This window comes from Dermacentor albipictus, unplaced genomic scaffold, assembly GCF_038994185.2.
Source record: "Dermacentor albipictus isolate Rhodes 1998 colony unplaced genomic scaffold, USDA_Dalb.pri_finalv2 scaffold_16, whole genome shotgun sequence".
NCBI classification, from domain to species: domain Eukaryota; kingdom Metazoa; phylum Arthropoda; class Arachnida; order Ixodida; family Ixodidae; genus Dermacentor; species Dermacentor albipictus.
Genome location: NW_027225570.1, coordinates 1,926,583 through 1,947,383, shown reverse-complemented (window position 1 = coordinate 1,947,383; position 20,801 = coordinate 1,926,583). Strand labels below are relative to the sequence as shown.

Sequence of the window (20,801 nt, the reverse complement as noted above, 5' to 3'; positions counted from 1 at the left end):
AATAGAGCCCAGCAAAGCAGTTCACTGAGAGATTTTGCAACTTTCACCATTTATTACTTCACAAATGTCATTGTCTGAACCTGGCAGTCGATCGCTATGCCGATGGATTGTGAATTAAATAATTGCCTCAATAAAGCACCTTCACCTTCACTCGGCATTTTTTTAGTACAAACAATGCTAGCAGAGCTATTCAGGGTAAATAATTGTGCTTACATTGGTGGTACTTGACCGGTCAGATAAACAAATAAAACAATCGCTGCGGCATGACTGTGATTTAATGTGCAGACTGCAAACGGTGCCTTTCAAGCGTGCCCATACTGCTATTAATAGCCACCCAAATGAGTTTTCTGGGCCTCACTAAGTTAATCATGTTTGATAATTGTTCTCTTATTCGTGTTACTTGCCTGGGCCACGTAACTAAAATAAGCAATGCCGTCACATGAATGTGTGTTTGCATGCTAACTGCCAACAGTGGTGACGGCTTGACTGCGCTTTGACGTGCAGACTGCTAATGGTGCCTTTCAAGCATGCCCTCGACTACCGCTATTAATAGTTACCCGAATGAGTATTTTGGGGCTCACTAAGCTAATCATGTTTGATAATTGTTCTCTTATTCTCATTACTTGGCTGGGCCAGGTAACCAAAATAAAAGATGCCACCACATGTATGTGTTTTTGCACGCAAACTGCTAACAGTGGCTGTCAATTTCGCATTGACTGCTGCTGTTTCACCTACAATGGCTATGACATGGCTGTGCTTTGAAGTGCAGATGCTAAAGGTGCCTTTCAAGCGTGACCCAACGACTGTTATTTCATCACAGGGCCCGTCATGCTCATAGGTGGCTGCTCAATAGAGTATTTTGGGCCTTCTGACCTTGGCATTATTCATCGCAACGGACTCGAAAAAACAGCAGGGGCAGCACAACTGCATGTAAAGCACAATGTGCCTTGGCGTGCAGGCTGCTAAGAGTGGCTGTCAATTTCACGTTGACTACTGCTTTTTCATGTGAAGCTGGACAGTGGCTGCCCGAATAAGCATTTTGGGCCCCACGTAGTTATTCAGGGTTAATAACTGTATTTGCATTCAGATTTTCCAGCATTTCAGCATTTTTCCATGCCAGTTCTTATATTGAGCATGATCTGTGCAGGACGTTGCTTTTTCAGAATTGGGCTTTCATTAAAAGGAATATGTCACCAAATGAACTGCTTATTTATTTGAGAGGTCACAGGAGAATGCTCGGCTGCTGCGAACCCAGCGGCAAAATTTTGGTAGCCCGGGCTGTTCTTTCGTTAATAAGAAGCTGTTATGCTTCGAGTGGCTCAATGCCGGACATCTCGCAGTTGGAGTCGCTTTCTTCACTGTCATCTTCACCCAGTTGGATCATGATGGGTTGGATGCGGTCACTTCCAGACGTATCAAGCCTGAATTTTGCCTCCAGTTCCATCACGTGGTGAATGTTTTTCCTCCAGTCTTCTGCCGTTATGTGCTTGATTGTTCCCCTCAAGACGTCTTGGACCGTGGAGAGCTTGAAGTCTCTGTTGTCCGACGCCATTTTTACCTTTGCCCACACGAGCTCGATAGGATTAAATTCGCAGTGGTATGGTGGGAGCCTGAGTACAATGCAACCAGCCCTTTCCGCTGCGTTGTCTACAATGTAGCTCAGAAAGCGTGGCTTTACAGATGCTACCAACTCAAGCAGCTTCTTTTTAACCATCCTTTCATTCTAGGTGATGTCTTTGCTTTTGCGCCACTCCTGTATTTTTTCCTTCTTCCAAGCTCTCGTCAGCAATTTTTCTTCTCGCCCTGAATGGTAAGGTGCATTGTCCAAAACAATGACGCTACCAGCAGGCAACTTCTGCAGAACATCCTTAAACCATTACTTGAAGCGATTGCCGTCCATTTCTTCGTGGTAGTTGCCTGTTTTTTGGCCTCCGAATATATCGAAGCAGCCGTCGACGAAGCCATCCTCGCTGCTGATGTGCGTCACAATCAGGCGCTGGCCTTTTCCGGAAGGTTGTTTCAGACCTGTCGACAGGCCATTTGCTCGAGTGTAATGGCGTCCGCGCTTCTGCACCACAATGTCTGTGCACACGATCGACCCAGTGTTCCCTCAGTCCACAGATTCCCCAGACAGTCCCTAAGGACGAAACAAGGTCGAGAGAGAGAGGCTCCGGGGAGGGGAGCCTTCATGGTCCTAACGCCGCCCTCGGTGGCCAGCGCTTCTTCGAACCGCGCTGCGGCATCGGGCCCATCTGGCGGTCCGTCAGAATGGTGCGCCGGGGAAGTTTTATGGGCAAAGGGAAACTGCAAGGCACGGGGCCGAAACACAGCCCTCCTTTGGAAACCGTCCCAAACACAGCGGGAGTTGTCGTGGTGCGGGCGCCGCCGGACAAAGGAGGGGGTTGCATTGCTGCCGGCATGGGGTGCGGCCGCATAGCAATCCGTGACCCGGTGGCCGCTTCCGTCGTGGACGCTGTGCAGCCGCTAGGAAACCCGAGCCGTGCACGTAGTCGTGTGCCCGAAGCAGGCACCACGCGGGGATGAATGCTGCCTCCACGGTCGACACACCATAGCACTGGCCTTCCATCAGGCAAATCCCAGGCAGGGTGTCCGCCAACCAAGAAAACTGGGAAAACCGGGAATTCGCAGGGATTTTGAGTAGTACGGAAAAACTCAGGGAAAACTCAGGGAATTTGTGCCTCTACCAGGGAAAATTAGCTGTAATTTTATTGAAAGGGTCTAAAGTCGCGGTAATGTTGGCGTGAGTAACAGACAGGAATCGTAATGAATCGTCTTTGACGCCCTGTCGTTGGCTGGAGGAGTTGACAGTGTGCTGTCAACGACCGACTTTTCGGATTTCCGATAATTTGGATGGCCACGCGGCACCACCTTACAATCAGTGTTCGGAACGCCTGAAATTTCGCACGCAAGAACTCTTTACCGTCCGGTTTTCCGGAAGTTTTGCCGTGACCGCAGGTGCGAAACGGCATTAATCAAAGCCACCACCACTGCCATTTTGATTACCTCACCGCCTCGAACCGGCGCTCTCGCACGCAGATCCGCTGGCAGCCGTAGCCACCACTGCGGCAACGCTAGGCCTAGCTGCTTCGGCGTTCGCTACGAAGCTTCTTGCCGTTGGGTGCCATGTTTTTTATTGGACAGTTTTAGTTTAGCGTATGCAACTATAGCATACGCTATATGCTATAATATAGCGTACGCTAAGCAGCACACGTTTTCTACAATTTTAGTTGGCCGACGATATCTTCGGATTTCTGAGGCCAAATGCCGTCGTTGCGGCTATTTCACGCCTGTAGCGATAGGTGGCGCTGACATCTCGAACGTTTCTTTCGTTAGGCTTTGACTCGTTCGAAACGAGAAGCGATCTCGAAAACACCACGAAGTTATCCATAATACTCTGTCGTCGAAGCGGCCTGAGACTAAGCGAAAGCTGTTTGCACAGTCATTTGCTACGAATGAAGTGCATTTTACAAAAGCAACGCCAAATTGAATTCGAAGCGGGCAGCCTGGACCGCCGCCATGTTTCCCGCAAACTCCGCAAACCACGCAAAAACGCTAACGCTAGCTCGTTTGCGTTGCGTACACCCGCTATACCCGCTATTTCGTTTAGCATTCAGCGCATGCGCAGTGACGACCCGCTATTTTTTTGCGTACGCAATGGAATAGCGTACGCTATACTAAAACTGTCTATTGAAAGAATTCGTTACTGTCAGAAAAGGTACGGATTTTGCCGTTGTGGTCCTCGCGATTGGCTTAGAAGCTTGGAAAGCATGGTGCGTTGCATAATTCCGGTTTCCGAAAGTCAGCTTCGCCTCCGTACAGAAATGTTTTCTTGGTGAAGCATACGCAAAAGTATTGCAGTGAAGCATAACAAGCGTGGAAAGGGGCTATTGCCACGGGACACAGTATGTATTCCTTAATTATACACGCATGCACCCGGTATTTCCTGTCACAGTACGAGCACCGATATGACTAATACTTATACTGAAAGGCATTCAGAGCGTTTTGGAATGTGCCTGTAGCGGTTTGAGCCCTTAAGAGCAGTAAATGACCACCATTTATTTTTTCCAACTGGCCGATTTTTCGGATGTTTTCGCTGCACCGAGGGAGTTAAAGAAATCGGACGTGGACTGTTCAACTGACCAAAAAGTTGCTTCAAGTTGTTCGTGGGACGAACGAGTGGTGGAAGGAAGACAAGAACATAAAGTACTTACACATTGAGGAGTCAACGGGAAAGGAAGCGTGCTGCGTTGGTTTGAAGGAGCTTGAGCTCAAAAAACAGTGTTGGCTGATGCCGAGATGCAGGTGTCCCTGATCCAAACAGATATAAACTCTTTAAAGCAGTGAAATGCAACACTGAGGTGTCGTGGGCGAGCTGAGAGTATGTCAGGACAGTTTAGGTTGACTTACGAGCTGTTGAGAGAGAATCCCAATTGTGACCGAGTTCGAGTCTCATACCACTGAGCTTGCTATTAGTTGATAGAAATAGCTCATATTTGAAAATATTTGCTTCTATATGTATCTCCTTTTTATTCACATTTGAGAATGTCCAACTTGATTTGCATATTTTTTAAGACATTTTATTTGATGTGCATTTTACTAGCCGCTCCCTTTATTCTCTTTTTGAATAACATAAACGCTACCCTTAGTATTTAAATTGGATTAAGTTGTTCTTTTTAAAAAATTTTTCATATGCTTACTAGAGAGTGACAGCATCAGGCAATAATGGTTTCAGCCCGTCTTGACATAAAACATAGTTCTGCATCACTCAGGGAATTTCGCGAAGGCACTCAAGGAAAACCTGGAAAATTCAGGGAATTTGAAAATGTCAACTTGGTAGACACCCTGCCAGAGCACAAACATAACGCCATATACGTTTCGAGAACTCGTTAGCGATCTTCTCGGCCGTCGGTATCTTGTTGTGATGAAAGAAATCATGCACACGACCTTGGCGCGCACTATGTGTCATACTTCGTGCTGCGTCTTCTTTTCTCCGCATTTCGTGGGCACTTTTGCGAGGGCGTCGACAGTTTGCCACCCGAAATATGCGATGCTTTGACCTCCTTCCTCACCTTGAACACTGTGCTTTCGCTGACACCGAGCATCTTGAGTTTGTAATGGCTGCGATAAATGCATTGTTTTATATAAGTACTTGTTCAATAGCAACTGATTCATTTGAAGTTCGGAACAGGAGTAGTAAATGTGCCGTGTGCATGTAAACAAGTGCAAAAGCCTTGCAGAGCTGCTCTTTCTACTTTTGTCACTTTCAATGAAGCTAAAGAGCAGACGACGGGCAGCGTTGGGGAAGGCCTGGGGTTATTTTTCTGCCGCGATCCGGCATGTGCTGTAGCACATGGGAGCTCTACTAAACCAGTCATCAAAATACAAAAGTCTTTATTTATACCGAGAATTGTGTGTTTCAGAAGCACAATTTTTTGAGCGGGATTATTTTAGTTGCGGAAGCATTCGGACGTCTTGCTTTGGTCATCTGAGCGGGGCCTCCCCTTTTTTCTAAAGTTGTACCCAACAATAGGTAAACGTACTCCTTCACAGACTCTAGAGGCCAACTGATGATCCTGAACTCTTGTTCCTTTGCCCGGCTATTTATCATTATCTTTGTCTTCTGCATATTAATCTTCAATCCAACTCTTACACTCTCTCTGTTAAGGTTCTCACTTATTTGTTGTAACTCGTCTGAATTGTTGCTGAATAAAACAATGTCATTGGCAAACCGAAGGTTGCTGAAATATTCGCCGTCGATCTTTACTCCTAATGCCTTCCCAGTTTAATAGCTTGAATAATTCTTCCAAGCACGCAGTGAATGGGGCATATAATGCTTTCTCATTAATGGGGCTGAAAATAATGCTCTGCCCGTTTCCAGCTTGTGGCCAATGCACACCTGCAAACCAATTCAGCAGAATTTAATGCATGTCGAAACATCAGTCGGGAACATTTCACCTGAGTGATTATAATGCTTTTGTGTTCTCAACGTAAGTAGTCTTGAGTGTCCCTGCTGAATTTCCTCCTAGAGAGAAAGAAAACGAATGCTGCACGTTATATTTGCATTAATACTGTAATCAGACCTTGTGAGCTACCATTATTGCTTGAAAATCTTCCTTAAGCAGGCCGAAAATTATCATTTTCGATGGGAAGTTTTGATGTGTGTTCAATGCACTCACAGCCCCCTAAGCTTTGCTGAGATGGATGGTGCCACTGAAGGGGTGCCTGTGGGAGTCACCATAAGGGCCAGGTGCGTGCATGCTAAGTGGTCATTTTCGAATTACTTAACAAAGGCCAACTTTAGGATCGAAATAACAAAAGTTTAGGCCCATAGAAATGCATAGGCGCTGGCCGGGACCTTTGGTCAAGATCGAATTAACAGGAGTCGAATTAATGGAATTTTACTGTACTAGGAGCTGTTTTGGCATGCCAAACTCTAGAGAGCTTTTAAAAGGCAGTGGTGCTCACTGGTATCCATACCAGGAATGACCATATTTACTCGTATAATGATCGCACTCGCGTAATGATTGCACCCCTGAATTTTGTCATCAAAATTGGATTTTTTAAATTTCCCGTGTAATGATCGCACCCTGAACTTGCCGCAGTGATATGTCGTGTGCCAAGTCTAGGTAATAATGATCGCGCTTATCATTTTCAATGCTACATGAACGACTCTTCAAGACAAACCAAGTGGTCTGCACATACCAAACATTCTTAAGTAGATGCACCATTCCATTACTTTCATCACTTTCCGCACTTCCATGACAAAAAGAGGTGCAACCAAACTTGCCTTTATTATGTGTAGGCTTTATAATAGTTGTGGTCAACAACAACAAAACGGGTCGAGTCTTCTTGTCTGCACTCGTGGGCATGCAACAAATCACGAGCGGCAAAAATAGTAGCCACGTTTACACTGATACGTTAGAAGTGTACCCTATTCATACACCGACGCTTCTAACACACCTAAGATATTCGACCAGCCTTAGCGGAAACGTGCCGTATTAGGATAGTAGTGAAGGCAGATGCTGCAGTTTCCGCAGCATGCCGGCCATGTGTTTCTATGTCAATAGCAGCTAAGTGCGCCCATCTGTTTCTGTCCCCTCAAAGTGGACATGGCTATGTCATTACCACAAACTTGCCGATATTAATGATATTATTCATTACTGATATGGAAGAAACTGTTTCAATGCACGTAATGTATTCAAGTGAAGAAAAAAAATTGCATTCGGCTTGCTCCGCCAGCCGCCATTTTTGTTTTGGTGTCCCGCACTACACACCGCGGCAGCCGCCTAATTGTTGACCTGTTGTCAATTCGCAGCAAACGCGGGGTGAAAAAAATGTTTTCTTCTCATTGGAAATTTAACATGTGTAATGATCGCACCCCTAAATTTGCTCAATTTTCTTGACAAAAAAGTGCGATAATTATGTGAGTAAATACGGTACATTCAGTACCCTTTGTCAATTTCTTCCAGCAATTGTTGGTGGGTTCCAAAGGAATGGTGCTAGCCATGTCTCATATTTCAGAAGCAGCACTTGCCGCTTCACTGCCATTGCTGCTTTATGTTTGTGGTGGGTTTAGCAGTTGAGGCGACAACCACATCGGCATTGTTTGTTGCACTCATGTGGGACAGGTTCACTCCAACGGGTCCCGCAATGTACCAGCTATTCTGCTTACATAATCAAAGTACTGCAGTGCCAAGGAAAGATTAAGAAAACATGGGTCAACTGTCGTGTCGGAAACGAGGTCATCTGGTTTTCTCCTCTGTTCACTTACAGGATTATTGTAAAACTTCAATGATTTGAAAAGTCCTATAATTGTGTAAATCTACAGTGGGCAGAAGCAAATGCGAATGGGCAAAAGTGGCACTAGTGTCCAACCGAAACAAATCGGCAAAGTCTGCATAGTCTTAGTTATCAGTGGAAACTGTATGGGAATGACAGGAATTCCAGGAGGCTGTGTGCCTTTATAGCCTTTATTGTTGCATTTATCACCGCACATGACATTGCGTTGGCTGCATGCCTTCAGAAATGTATGGTCACCATCCGTGATCGCGTCAATAGCGACCGCCCTAATATGCTTATGCGACATTTAGTAACAAGCACATTAACAAAGGATCGTCGGGCATTTCTGGCGATGGTGGACTTAATGGTGTTTTTGCAGGATGTAGGTCTGCTGGTCAATGAAGGTGGGCTTCGTCTGAGATGTTGGTGCAATCCCACATGACTCAGTTGGGGTTTTGACATCATCGATACATAGTAAGGTTCGTTACAGCGCAACACAAGACAAGGACAAAAGAAGGTATAAAGTGACGGCACAGCACTCACTCTCAACTGATATTTTATTGAAGATATGTCTAACGTATATATAGGTGCCAGTTGATAACCATGAGGTGCACGAGACACAGAGATGCATCGAAGCAACTGTAACAAACTGACGCGTAATCAAAATTGAGATAGGTAAAGCAGTTCCTTGTCATGAAGAGTGATGGACAGTTCGCTGATACATGCCTTGTTCCTAATCTTTATATTGTAAGCCTCGGAGATTTCCCTAGTCAGTTGGCTCACGTGTTTAAAAATGACACTAGTTTTTGTTTTTTAATTCGAGACAACTACCGCACGACTTGCAATGCTCCGGGAGATGCAGTGGCCTTGAAGAAATAGCTCATGCTCCCTAAGTCGAACATTCACACATCGCCTCGTTTGTCCCACATACTCTTTCCCTTCACTTGCTTATCCTTCAGCAAATTATCAACTAACCCTATCCTGTGACTGACCTATCTTATGTTTCGCAGAAAAAGAAAAATGAACATCAGTGCTGTACCTTAAATTAACATGCTTAAGCCCATGCGCTAACTTGTGTACATACGGTACTACTGAGTTTTTTCTTTTTTCTTCTAATTTAGTTTCTATAACTTGGTCATTTATGTTCTTGACGCCGCGAACCATACTTTCACACGCAGATGAAATAATCACATCAGGTAACTGGCTTCCAGTAAACGATGTACCTGATCAGAAAAAGCAGCTTTTGACATATGAAAACACTACTTCTTTAATGCAGCATTTAGGATAGTCTTCACTATAGCCCACTTCACTACCTTAGAATGACCGGATTTGTAGTTCAAAATGGGCTTAACCTACCTGGGATCATATTTCCAGCACATATGATTTTTACCAAAGGTTAATCTCAGGACTAGAAACTCCAGTTGATGCTCCTTAGGGACTTGTCATGAGCCAATTGAGGAAGAAAGAAGGAAGAAGAAAAGAAGAAGACACAAGGAGTTGGCAGCACAAATAAAGAAAGAAGATAAAAAATTAGAGCATATGAATAAAAAGAATACACTATGAAAGCAGAAGAAGCGCAAAAGTGCACGCGCAGCTATGTGACCAGTGGGAGAAGGGACACGTTGACGAAGAGAGTGGCCCAGCTACACTCTGGGACGAAGGCGAGGAGAAGGGGCTGGAAGCCGAACGGGACGGGTGGATCGTGGAGACAACCCAGTGGAAGCAGTTTTTCAGCTGCCATGGCCACGACCCGCAAGCTGAGTGGACCTCCAACTGTAAGCCACAGCTACAGGCTGACGGCGCCGCTTCTAGGATTCCCTGCGGCTACGATCCGCAGCTTGCGGAGTTGACTGGGAGATCCAGGCGCCTAGGTCACTTCAACCTCCTTACCCTCTGACCAGGCCAACCGTGGACCGAACATCGGACACAGCGACGTCGAGTCTACGACGCATCGGCGGGCCCAACGACGTGTCGTCGGAAGCAGCGACGACGAGGTGATGTGGCCACGTCGACAGACTTTATATAAATATTTTAAATTTCATGATACGTCGTGTGCAAGGACTTAAGACAACATCTTCAATTAACTAGGTTTGTATATAGTTTGTCGTATGTTAGTGTTTTGCCATTGGGTTGTCAACGCGTGCTTTCTGGATATATGTATTTTTCTTATGCTCATGCCCCATAAAGGCTTTTCCTGACTCAAACGTTCCTTGTGTCGTGTTTACCACCCTGAGACTGTGACAGGACTTCAAAAGTAAAACGAAGGCCCATGGTGTGCTGCCTGAATAACGTTAAAATTTCATCAACACCCTCAGCATGAATGCCACTGGTAAAAAATATAAGAAAATCATCAACGTAGCGAAAAACCCTATTGGAAGGCTTAGCAAGGTGGCCCTCTAGTTGCCTACCAAAATAACCTAGAAATATCTGACTAATGATAGGAGCTATGCACGAGCCTATGCACACTCCCGATTTTTGTATATACAGACCCCTTCTCCATGAAACAAAGGTAGATCTCAAGTAAAAGGAAAAAGTTCAAGAAAGGCTTTTACTAGGATACCACAACCATTAATGAAGGCTTCTTCATCATTGTCATGCACTATGCAGTCTTTAACGCATTTTATAACCTGGACATGTGGAAGGAAGTAATATAAGTTTTCCACATCTGCGCTGAAGGCACACAGAATGTTAAACGAATTGTCTTCCAGATACTTACTCACATTATCCGAACTGGCTATCCAGAAAGGATCAACTATTGTTAAGCGCACAAGATTCCTATGTAGAAATCGCGAAATGCTCACCTGCCAGCTGTCCTTTTCCGAGACTATGACCCGGGACGGCACATCATCCTTGTGCGATCTCACAGTAAAGAAAACCTGTAGTTCCAGATTTTTTGTTTTCTTTACGCTGGCCGCTAAATGTTGCAAATTCATTCCTTCCAACATAGTTAGTGCTTGCTGCTTGACTTTCGCAGCCTTAACCTTTACACCTATGAAATTTTTCCGCATTGCATTGTCAGACATTTATGAATAGACATCAGAATTCATGACAGCAAAGTGCCCTTCTTTGTCTGCTACTAACACCTGCAAATTTTTTTCACACAAAAAGTGAACTAAGGACCTAAGCACGTCCTTGCCACCCCTCCCTCTTCCTGTCCTAGCAATGGCATCTACACACCTTGAAACACACTGTGAAGGTTCGTCCTCTTTGGCTCACCTTGAGGTCAACCTTGCTGTGGCCACCTTCTCAAGGGGGTTTAGGTGAGGTTCGATGCAGTACTTCAGGCCGAGACCCAATACCCGCTTGTGTTCCTCTAGAGTAGGCATCATGCTCAGGTTAAGAGCATAGCCCTGAACATGTTGTCCTTTTTCTTCACCGGGAGCATAGGCCGAACTGTGCGCCAAAGAAATTCACTGGTGTAATCAGCGATGTTGCACCACTGCCCATATTGGCGTGAAGGTGGGGGACTCTCCAGAGTATTCGCGCATGCAATCCAAAGTAAGTCCTTAACCCTTTGAAGGTTTTCGCCGTACATGTACGGCAGCGGTTTTCTGTCCCGCAAGGTCTTTGCCGTACTGGTACGGTTCCGACCCTCCATTTGAAATTTCGCGCCATAATGACAATGCGGGCTCACCGAGAGGTGCTGCCACCTCTTAGCACTTGCAAGAAGCGTTTGAAATTTGTGCTACCTTCTTGGGGAGATAAACAGAACTGATTGCTAGCTTCAGCGCGTCGCTCAGACTGCGGCAACGCCCCTTTGGTGGTTTCGGTTTCACCGCATGATCGCAACTATCGCATTGGAGGCGCGCGAAACATCATTTTATTTGTCAGCACTCTCTTGCAGGGGCGGCGGAAGTTGATTTTTATCTTGATTGGCACTGCTCTTAGCTTATTTATCAGCGTCGTTCGCGAGGTATTCTCGCTCTCAGTGGCAACGCGGTTTCGGTTCCGCCGCGTGATCGCAACGGAGGCGTGCTAAATGTGGTTTTTCTCTTTGTCGGCACGCTCTCGCAGGGGCGGCGGAAGTTCATTTCTATCTTGATTGGCACTGCTCTTAGCTTGTTTATCACCAACGTCTTAGCTTGTTTATCACCATCGCTCACGAGGTATTCTCGCTCTCTGCGGCAACGCGCTTACGCGGGAGGGTGCATCAGACCTCTGCCCAAGGCAGCCGCACGCAGAGATGTCATGTGTGCGCCAACACAACTCCTCACTCCAAGAGAACAGACACGCATTCTAGGTGTGCAGACTGCGATAAGGCGCTGTGCGTAGACCCGTGTTTCAAGGAGTACCACTCTCGGAAATACTATTGAACATTTTGCTGTTCTGAGTGATGCCGACACCAAAATACTGTTCCTAATTATTTTTTAGTATTTATTCCCGACTTTATACATTTTGTACATTCAAGATCCGCAATAAAGTAATTTGACCACCTGGGAAAGTTTTTTTCAAAATAATTCGACCCTCAAAGGGTTAACAGTTCTGACCTGTCACCACCACTCGGACTTAAGAATTTTGCACGACCTTCGTGAATGTCCAACGGAAGGCTGGAGCCACCACAACTGCACGTCGGCTGGGCATATTTTTTGTTTGATGTGCCAAGACTCAACTCGGGCCCTACATACACGCACGGCTATCATGGCTGGCAAACAGGCTGGGTCCTGAAGGTTTGAGTTGACACAAAGAGAAGAGCCCTGAGTGCTAGAAATATACTGCATCAAGCCGGCAAGTTGGGCCAGTTGGTTGAATTCATAGTAAGGTTCATTAGAGCGCAACACAAGACAAGGACAAAAGAAGGTATAAAACGACGACATGGCGCTGACTTGGCCTTGGTTTTACTTTCAAAGTCCCTAAAGACCATCGACTGCAGTCTAAAACTGAGATTAGTTAACCTTTGGTAAAAATCAGGTGTACTGGGAATATGATGCCAGGTCGGTTAAGCCCATTTTTAATTTTATATCCAGCCATTCTGAGGTAGGGAAGCGGGCTATAACGAAGACTATCCTAAATGCTCCATTAAAGAAGTCGCGTTTTCATATGTCGAAGGCTGCTTTTCGTGATCGAGCGAATCATTTACTGGACGCTGGTTACCCCGAAGCGATTATTTCATCTGAGTGAAAGTATGGTTCACGGCGTCAAGAGCATAAATGACCGAGGTATAAAAACTAAGAAGAAAAAAGAAAAATTCACACACGTGCACACAACTTAGCGCATGGGCTTAGGAATGTTGGTTCAAGGTACAGCATTGATGTTCATTTTTCTGTCATAAGATAGGTTGCATGTGCTCGTTAATTGATAATTTGCTGAAGGATAAGCAAGTGAAGGGATAATGCACTGTCAAACACGTGAACAGGTACATCACTTATGCTAAGGAGGTTGTGTATGCCATTCCATTATCTTGTGGTAGAGAGTATGCGGGACAAACGAAGCGATGTGTGAATGTTCGACTTAGGGAGCATGAGCTATTTCTTAAAGGAGTTGCACCACTTCATCTCCCAGAGCATTGCAAGTCTTGCGGTTGTTGCTTCGAAATTTAAAAAACTAGTGTCGTTTTTAAACATGTGAGCCAACTGACACAGCAAATCTTCGAGGCTTACAATATAAAAATTAGGGACAAGGCATGCATCAGCAAACCACCATCACTCTTCAAAACAAGGAACTGCGTTACCTATCTCAATTTTGATTATGCATCAGTTTGTCACAGTTGCTTCGATGCATCTCTGTGTCTCGTGCATGTCATTGTTATAAACTGGCACCTATATACAGTCAAACCTCGATATATCGAACACGGATATATCGAATTATTGCGTATATCGAACACTTTCTATATCACGTGGAAAATCGCATGCATTTTCAATTTTTTATTTCGAACGGGGCCGGATGTAAAATAGATATATCGAACTCCGCCGCCCGGACCAAGTGCGCTCTGTTGACAGGAGGCGAGCTTTCCCGCAACACTCTCGATGATAGCGGCGGCGCGATGGGCGTTACGGACTGCTGCGTACGACAGCTGCCCACATCGGTTGCGCCGAGGGCGCCATTTGAACGTAGCGGCGTACACACGTGGCGGCTTGGAGCCAGCACGGCCGCCTCGATCACGCACGCACGGCGCACGGCGGGGGCATGCCCCGCCGTGCGCCGTGCGCCTCGATCACGCGCGCACGGCATGCCCCGCCGTGCGCGCGTGATCGAGGCGGCCGTGGAGCCAGTTGGAGCGCTTTGTCGGTGCTGAGCCACACAGCATGTGCATTGAGGACTTCGTTGGCGGTGACGACAGCACCGGAACAGTGGCGGAATTTGCTCGAGCCGCCCATCGCCGCGAGCCGCACAGCACGCGTGCGGTCGCGCTAAATATTGCACGTATCAAACACTTGTGCACAAATTTCGGTTTACAATGTGTGAGGTATACACTGTGCACACAGTGTAAATCGTAATTTGTGCTCAAGTGCTGGATAAGTGCAATTTTTCGTGCGACCGCAAGCGTGCGGTGCGGCGATCGGCGGCTCGAGCGTAAATTGGCCCTAAAACAGACGTGAGATTGCGGCAGAAGTGACTGCTGAGCGGCCGAACGAAGACGCTGCCGAGGCTGATCCAGCAAGCGCTGATGTTGCCCCGCTCCCGACTGCAACTGAGGCTGTAGCTGCTTTGGCCGTTGTACGCCGCTACTGCGGCGCAATAGAAGGCACTGGACCGTCTCTTCTGGACCGTTTGGACTATGTTGAGGACGCCGTGGTCAAGCACGCGGTTGCCAATATGAAGCAGACTACGCTGCTTCAGTACTTTCAGCGAACGAAATAAATACTTTGTTTGAAGCTTCATGTGAGTATCTATTGTGCCACGATTGGTTCATTGATTGATTTGAGCTAGTTTTTGACGCGTTTTCTACGTGATTTTATATATCGAATTCTGGCTATATCGAACTATTTTGCGATCACCGCGCTGTTCGATATATCGAGGTTCGACTGTATATTGACGCATGTACTTGTCTATCTTTATTGGGCGACACATTTAACTGCCCAAAAAATGTTATCGCAGGGCGCAGGATGCGCTCGCAGGTATCGGAAGTTTCTGGAATGTTATCGATGGTTCCATTCGCAGTCTGTCGCCGAACCTCGTGTAATCTGATTGCATGTATGTGCGACACGAATAGTGTACAACTTTGTGGAAGACACGCGGGTCCCAGTGATTACTCTGGAACATTCGGCGACTGATGTATAAAAGCTGATGCGCTTGACCTGCTGATCAGATTTCGGCGGCTGCTGATCGTGTTCACCACTATTGCTCTCCTTTGAGTGTAACTTGCTTTTGTGGGCACAAGTTCGCCCAATAAAATGCTAGTTTCGCCATTCAGCGTTTTGCTTTCTTCACCATCACTACCACGTTTGGCATACCTTCAATAATCAGTTGAGAGCCAGCACCGTGTCGTCGTTTTATGCCTTTTTTTTTTCCTTGTCTTGTTGCGCTGTAACAAACTTTACTATGAATCCCAACGAACTGTCCCAACTTGCCATCTTGATCATTGATACAGTAGTGCTCGCTCTGGGATGACAGGAACCAAAGTGGCGGCACGTAGCTGTCCTTTTCAGTCGTAAAGTTGGCATTGTTATGACTGTTGTTGCGGCAGTTTGTGTCCTTTTTGTCCTTCAACAAGGTCTGAGAAAACCTCGATGCTGCTGATATGTTAGACTCAATCTTGTGATTCCAAATTTTGCTTTGCGGGTGGTGTTAGCTCTCCTCACTAGTGTGGTGGTGGTAAAATGAGCAAGAGGGATAGGGATTTCGTTGGTTGTATTTTTGATGTTCGCAGGATAGGCTCCGATTCTGCCGTAATGTGCGCACAATGTAGCACCAGCGGGCAGGTGTTTGTGTATGGATTGTGGTCCAAGTCAGTTTGTAGCTTTTCATTGCTGCCTGTTTCATACACGTTGCATTGTGACTGGTTTGCAAATATTGCAAATATATGTTTGCAAAATTGCAAATATATGTTGTCAGTTCAGCAACTTGCAGCATGTCCTCTTTCCTAGTCGTTATCCGGGGTGCTTTGTCAGTGATCACCTTGTCATGCTTAGGGAACAGTGGACACCGTACTCTCCCCGTGGTTCTATGTGCTGCGTCAATGCTTCGGCGTTTCCACTGACATTTGTCTGCTTACTAGTCGACTGCCTAGGTTTGCTGCCTGTTGACTTCACAAAGGGCTGGCAACAGTTGGCAGTGATCGAGTGATGGCGCAGGAAATAATTAGAAAACGAACCCGGCCAATGTCGTGGCTTATCATATTGTGGTATTCGAGGGCCTCTATGAATTCAGCTTCATATTTGTTGTCGATCATGAGCTCTTAAATTTTGTCATTGGTTGCAGTGAGATAGCAATCCTTGTCATCAAGTTCAGTTAAGAGCACTTGCAAGTCGGTAGGCATTAGTTGGGTTTCCTGCAAGGCTGTGGTTGTAGCAGCAATGACTCGGCTAGCGGTGCTGTGAATGATGCCATGCTGACTGCGTAGTTGGTCCATGATCTATTGTGCGAATGGCAGTCTCCTTCCCAAGTTTCACGGCACCATATTGCAAAGGAATCAAGTGACGGCACGTCTATCGGTTACAGTTGCTCGGTGAAACTTCCTTATTCAAACCCTATGTCCCCTGACCCATGCACGGGGTGATGGCAGGCTTCTTTCTCTTCTCTTCTCAACACCACCTAGTGGCTTTGTCCAAAGGAATGTTACCGACAGTCATAGGTCGGCAGTATAGGAGAATACTCACTCACACTCACTCACCATAATTTTTTCAGGTCCTGCACTCACTCACGTTCACGCTCACCTCCACTCACACTCACAAGCGCCCACTCACGCTTGCACTCACCTCCACTCACTTGCATTCACATTCACTGGCACTCACTCACACTCGCACTCACCTCCACTCACACTCACTCGCACTCAAGCTCAACGGCACTCACTCGCACTCACCTCCGCTCACACTCACTGGCACTCATTCACACTCACCTCCACTCAAACTTGTTGGCATGCACTTGCACTCATCTCCACTCTTGCTCAGTGGCCCTCACTCACACTCATTTCCGCTCACACTCACTAACACTCACTCGCACTGACCTCCACTCAAGCTCACTGGCACTCACTCCCTCACGCCTCTGCTCACATTTACTGGCACTCACTCGCACTCGCCTCCGCTCACGCTCACTCGCACTCGCCTCTACTCACACTTGCTGGCACTCAGTCATGCTTGCACTCACCTCTGCTCACACTCACTGGCACTCACTTGTGCTCGCACTCATCAGCAATCAATAGATATGGGCTGTGTCCCAAATGACTGGAAAATTTCGTGTGTCATACCCGTTTTCAAATCTGGTGATACTTCTAACCCATCAAATTACAGACCAATTTTGTTAACCAACATCAGCTGCAAATTACTAGAAGACATAATCTCATCGGCCATCATGAGCTATCTGGCGAAGCATAACTAACTTTTTTGTGAATCAGCATGGCTTCCTCCACGGTTGATCTTGCGAAACACAACTGTTCAAATTAATTACTGACCTTCATTTCGCTGTTCGTGCTCACTCTAAAATAGACGCCATATTTGTAGATTTCACGAAAGCATTCGATAAAGTTCCACACAAATGTGTAATAAAAAAACTTGACAATCTGAACATTAATTTGAAGGTTATTTTCTGGATTAAAATTTTTTTGCCCAATCGCTACGATCAGTCTTTGTTAAGTGTCATTCATCAACCCTCCCCCAAGTTAAATCTGGAGTACCACAAGGGTCTGCTCGGACCTATCTTATTGTTTTGTTAGTTTATATTACAGTCGAACCCAACTATATTGAACTCGTTTACATCAAATTATTCTATATATAGAACAATTTCTGGGCACGGTATAGCTACAATGAGTATGTATAGCAAAAATTACGCTTACATCGAACAAAAATAACAGCAACTCCCTATATATGAATGTCAAGTGGTGGAAACGTGCCTCCAGAAGTTGGCTTTCCCTCGTGGTGACGGGGAAACCTGGTGGCGTGGCTCCATTCAACCGCTCTCCCTACCAAGAACGCGCTGCCTCGGACGAGCCGTCACCAACCCCCTGCAAAAAATTATCCTGGCCCGCCCGCAGCGCTTGCTCAGACAGCCAATCAGAGGCTCTTGTGCCCTCATCGTGCAAGATGGCGGAAGTGCGAGTTGTCTCGCTGCTTTTCCTGGTGCATTGTGTGCACACCTTGCGGGCCTTCTGGTGCGGTGTTGCTGGGATGAAGAGGCAGAATTCGCCTTTAGTCGTGAAGCTCGTAATCATAAATCGGGTCAAACGCGGTGAGAAGTTGGATGTCCCCGCAGCGTGCAAGATTGCGAGGAGCACTTTCAGCACGATCTTGGAAGGATAAGGGGGAGATTAGGGCTAAAGTGGCCAAACTCGTGACCTGATGCCCGTGGCACCCGACGCGTACGCACGGCCATGTACGAATGGTTCATTCAAAATTGCTTCAGCCGTGCCGGCTTCCGCGTGCTCAGTGATGACTAAATTCTGATGAATGCGACAAAGCCATTGCCGGTGTTGCCGAACTTTGGAGCGAGCTGTCAGAATTTCAGGAAGCTGTTGGCGAATCAATGGTGGATGAGTTCGTGAGTGCAAATGATGGTGTCGCAGCCACGGAAGAGCCCAAAAATGAAGACTACATTGCCGATATCGTACCGAGCACAAGTGAAAGTTGGCACAAGGAGGAAAGCAACAACGGTCCTTTGCCCTCGTCCTTCGAAGTGATTGGTGCGCTCGCACTTGTCTGGTGCTTCTGCGGGAATGCGGAAGGTTGCTGCCTCAGCTGCTCCGACCGACTCCTTAGGTGATGTGGAGAAGTGTGTGTGTCGCAGGCAGCGAAATTGCTCAAGCAGAAGAAAATGCAGGATTGTCATGCGAAACTAAGCTAGGTTCATCAATAAAGTGATTTTACAAATGGTATGCGCTTTTATGACATTCAGTTATTTAGGAAGCCTATATCGAATTATGCTCTATATCGAACTGATAGGCGTTTTTTGTGAGTTTGATATAGTCAGGTTCTACTGTAATGACATAAGCAATAACCTGAGTTCTACGTTCAGATTGTTTGCAGATGATTGCATGATATACAGGCACATTATTGAGCCTTCTGATTCCAGGGTGTCTACCAACCGGGAAAACCGGGAATTCTCAGGGAATTTGAACAGTCTGGAAAAACTCAGGGAAAACTCAGGGAATTTGTGCTTCTGTCAGGGAAAATTAGCTGAAACTTTATTGAAAGGGAACGAAAGTCGTGTTAATGGTGGCTCCAGTAACAGAGGAATCGCAATGAATCGTCATTGACGCCGTGTCATCGGCACGATGTATTGCCAGTGTAGTTAACGACCGATTTTCCAGACGCTTTTTCGGACATGCCCGATAATTTGCACGGCTTTGCGACACCACCACGTACTCCATATAGTAAATGTATATTGCCCTGACTGCAGGTCTGAAATGGCATTAATCAAAGCCACCACCGCCGCCATTTTGACTATCTCGCCGCCTCGAACTGGCACTATCGCACGCAGATCCGCCGGCAGCGGTAGCCACCACCACGGCAACGTTAGGCCTAGCTGCTTCTACGTTCGCTGTTAAGCTTCTTGCCGTGCGGTGCCATGTTTTTCATTGAAAGAATTCGCCGCTGTCAGAAATGGCACCAACACCACGTTTGTAATCTTCGCCATTGGCTTCGAAGCTCGCGGAGCGCACACAGCGCGTTTCGTAATGCCAGTCTCCGAAAGTTAGCTTCGCCTCATTACAGCAGTGTTAGGCGGTGAAGCTTAACAAGCGTGGGAAGGGGCCATTGTGACGGGACACAGTATGTATTCCTTAATTATACGCGCGTGCACCCCCATCTCCTGTCACAGTACGAGCACTGATATGCCTAATAAGTGTACTGGCAGGCCTTAAGAACTTTTGCGGACGTGCCTGTGCCAATTTTAGCCCTTATAGGCAGTTAGAGACATGCATTCATTTTTTTCGGACTGCCCGATTTTTCGGATGTTTTTGCGGCCCCTAGAGAGTTCGAAAAATCGGACGTTGACTGTACAACTGACCAAGAGGATGCTTCAAATGATCCATGGGGTGAACGCGTGGCAGAAGGAGGATGAGAACAGGAAGGACCGATGTCCTGAGGAATTGACGGGAAATGAAGCGTGCCGCCACCTCTTTGAAGGAGCTTGAGCTCAAAAAACAAAGCGTTGGCTGATGCCAAGATGCAGGTGTCCCTCATTCAAACCAAAATAAGCTATTTAAAGCAGTGAAACCCAACACTGATATGTTTTGTACGGGCTGAGAGTATGTCATTGTCAGGACAGTTGAGATTGACTTCCCAGCTGCTGAGAGAGAATCTTAGTTGTGGCAAAGTTCAGGCCTCATACCGATGAGCTTGCTATCAGTTGATAGAAATAGCTCATATTCAAAAAATATTTACTTATGTATGCATCTCCTTACATTCGTATTTGAAAATGTTCGACCCAATTTGCTATGGGTTTTATCATTTCTTTCACTGTGAATTTTACGAACACCTTCCTTCTGTTTTCTTTTTAAATAAAATAGATATTACTCCTTAATATTCAAACTGGATTAAGTCATTTTTTTTGTTTCAATATGCTTACTAGAGTGACAGCATCGGGCAACATGGTTTCAGCCTGTCTTGACATAAAACAAAGTTCTGGCGCATTCAGGGAATTTAGCAAACGTGCTCAGGGAAAACCTGGAAAACTCAGGGAATTTGGAAATGTCAGCTTGGTAGACACCCTGTAATCACTTCAGTTACAATTGGACTTAGACAAGATTAACAATTGGTGTACGCAATGGCAAATAGAAATTAATACCTCAAAAACAAAAGTCGTGACATTTACCACAATATCTGACCCCGAAACTTGCCATTACACTCTAAACAGCATGACTGTAGAGTTGGTACCCATCATAAAATATTTAGGGATCCATTTAGCATCCG

General features: G+C 46.2%; 1 protein-coding gene across 3 annotated transcripts in view; it reads left to right on the top strand.

The window, feature by feature from the left end:
- The window catches only part of LOC135899650 (methylosome protein WDR77-like), a 225,214-nt gene that overhangs the window by 62,035 nt on the left and 142,378 nt on the right, over positions 1–20,801 (top strand). For 2 of the 3 annotated variants that reach the window (XM_065428957.1, XM_065428959.1), the window contains exon 4: positions 6,200–6,268. The exons of the other annotated variant lie outside the window; for it this stretch is intronic. In XM_065428957.1, the coding sequence (XP_065285029.1) occupies positions 6,200–6,268 (69 nt within the window). The remainder of the gene's footprint in view (positions 1–6,199; positions 6,269–20,801) is intronic. 3 annotated transcript variants of the gene reach the window in all.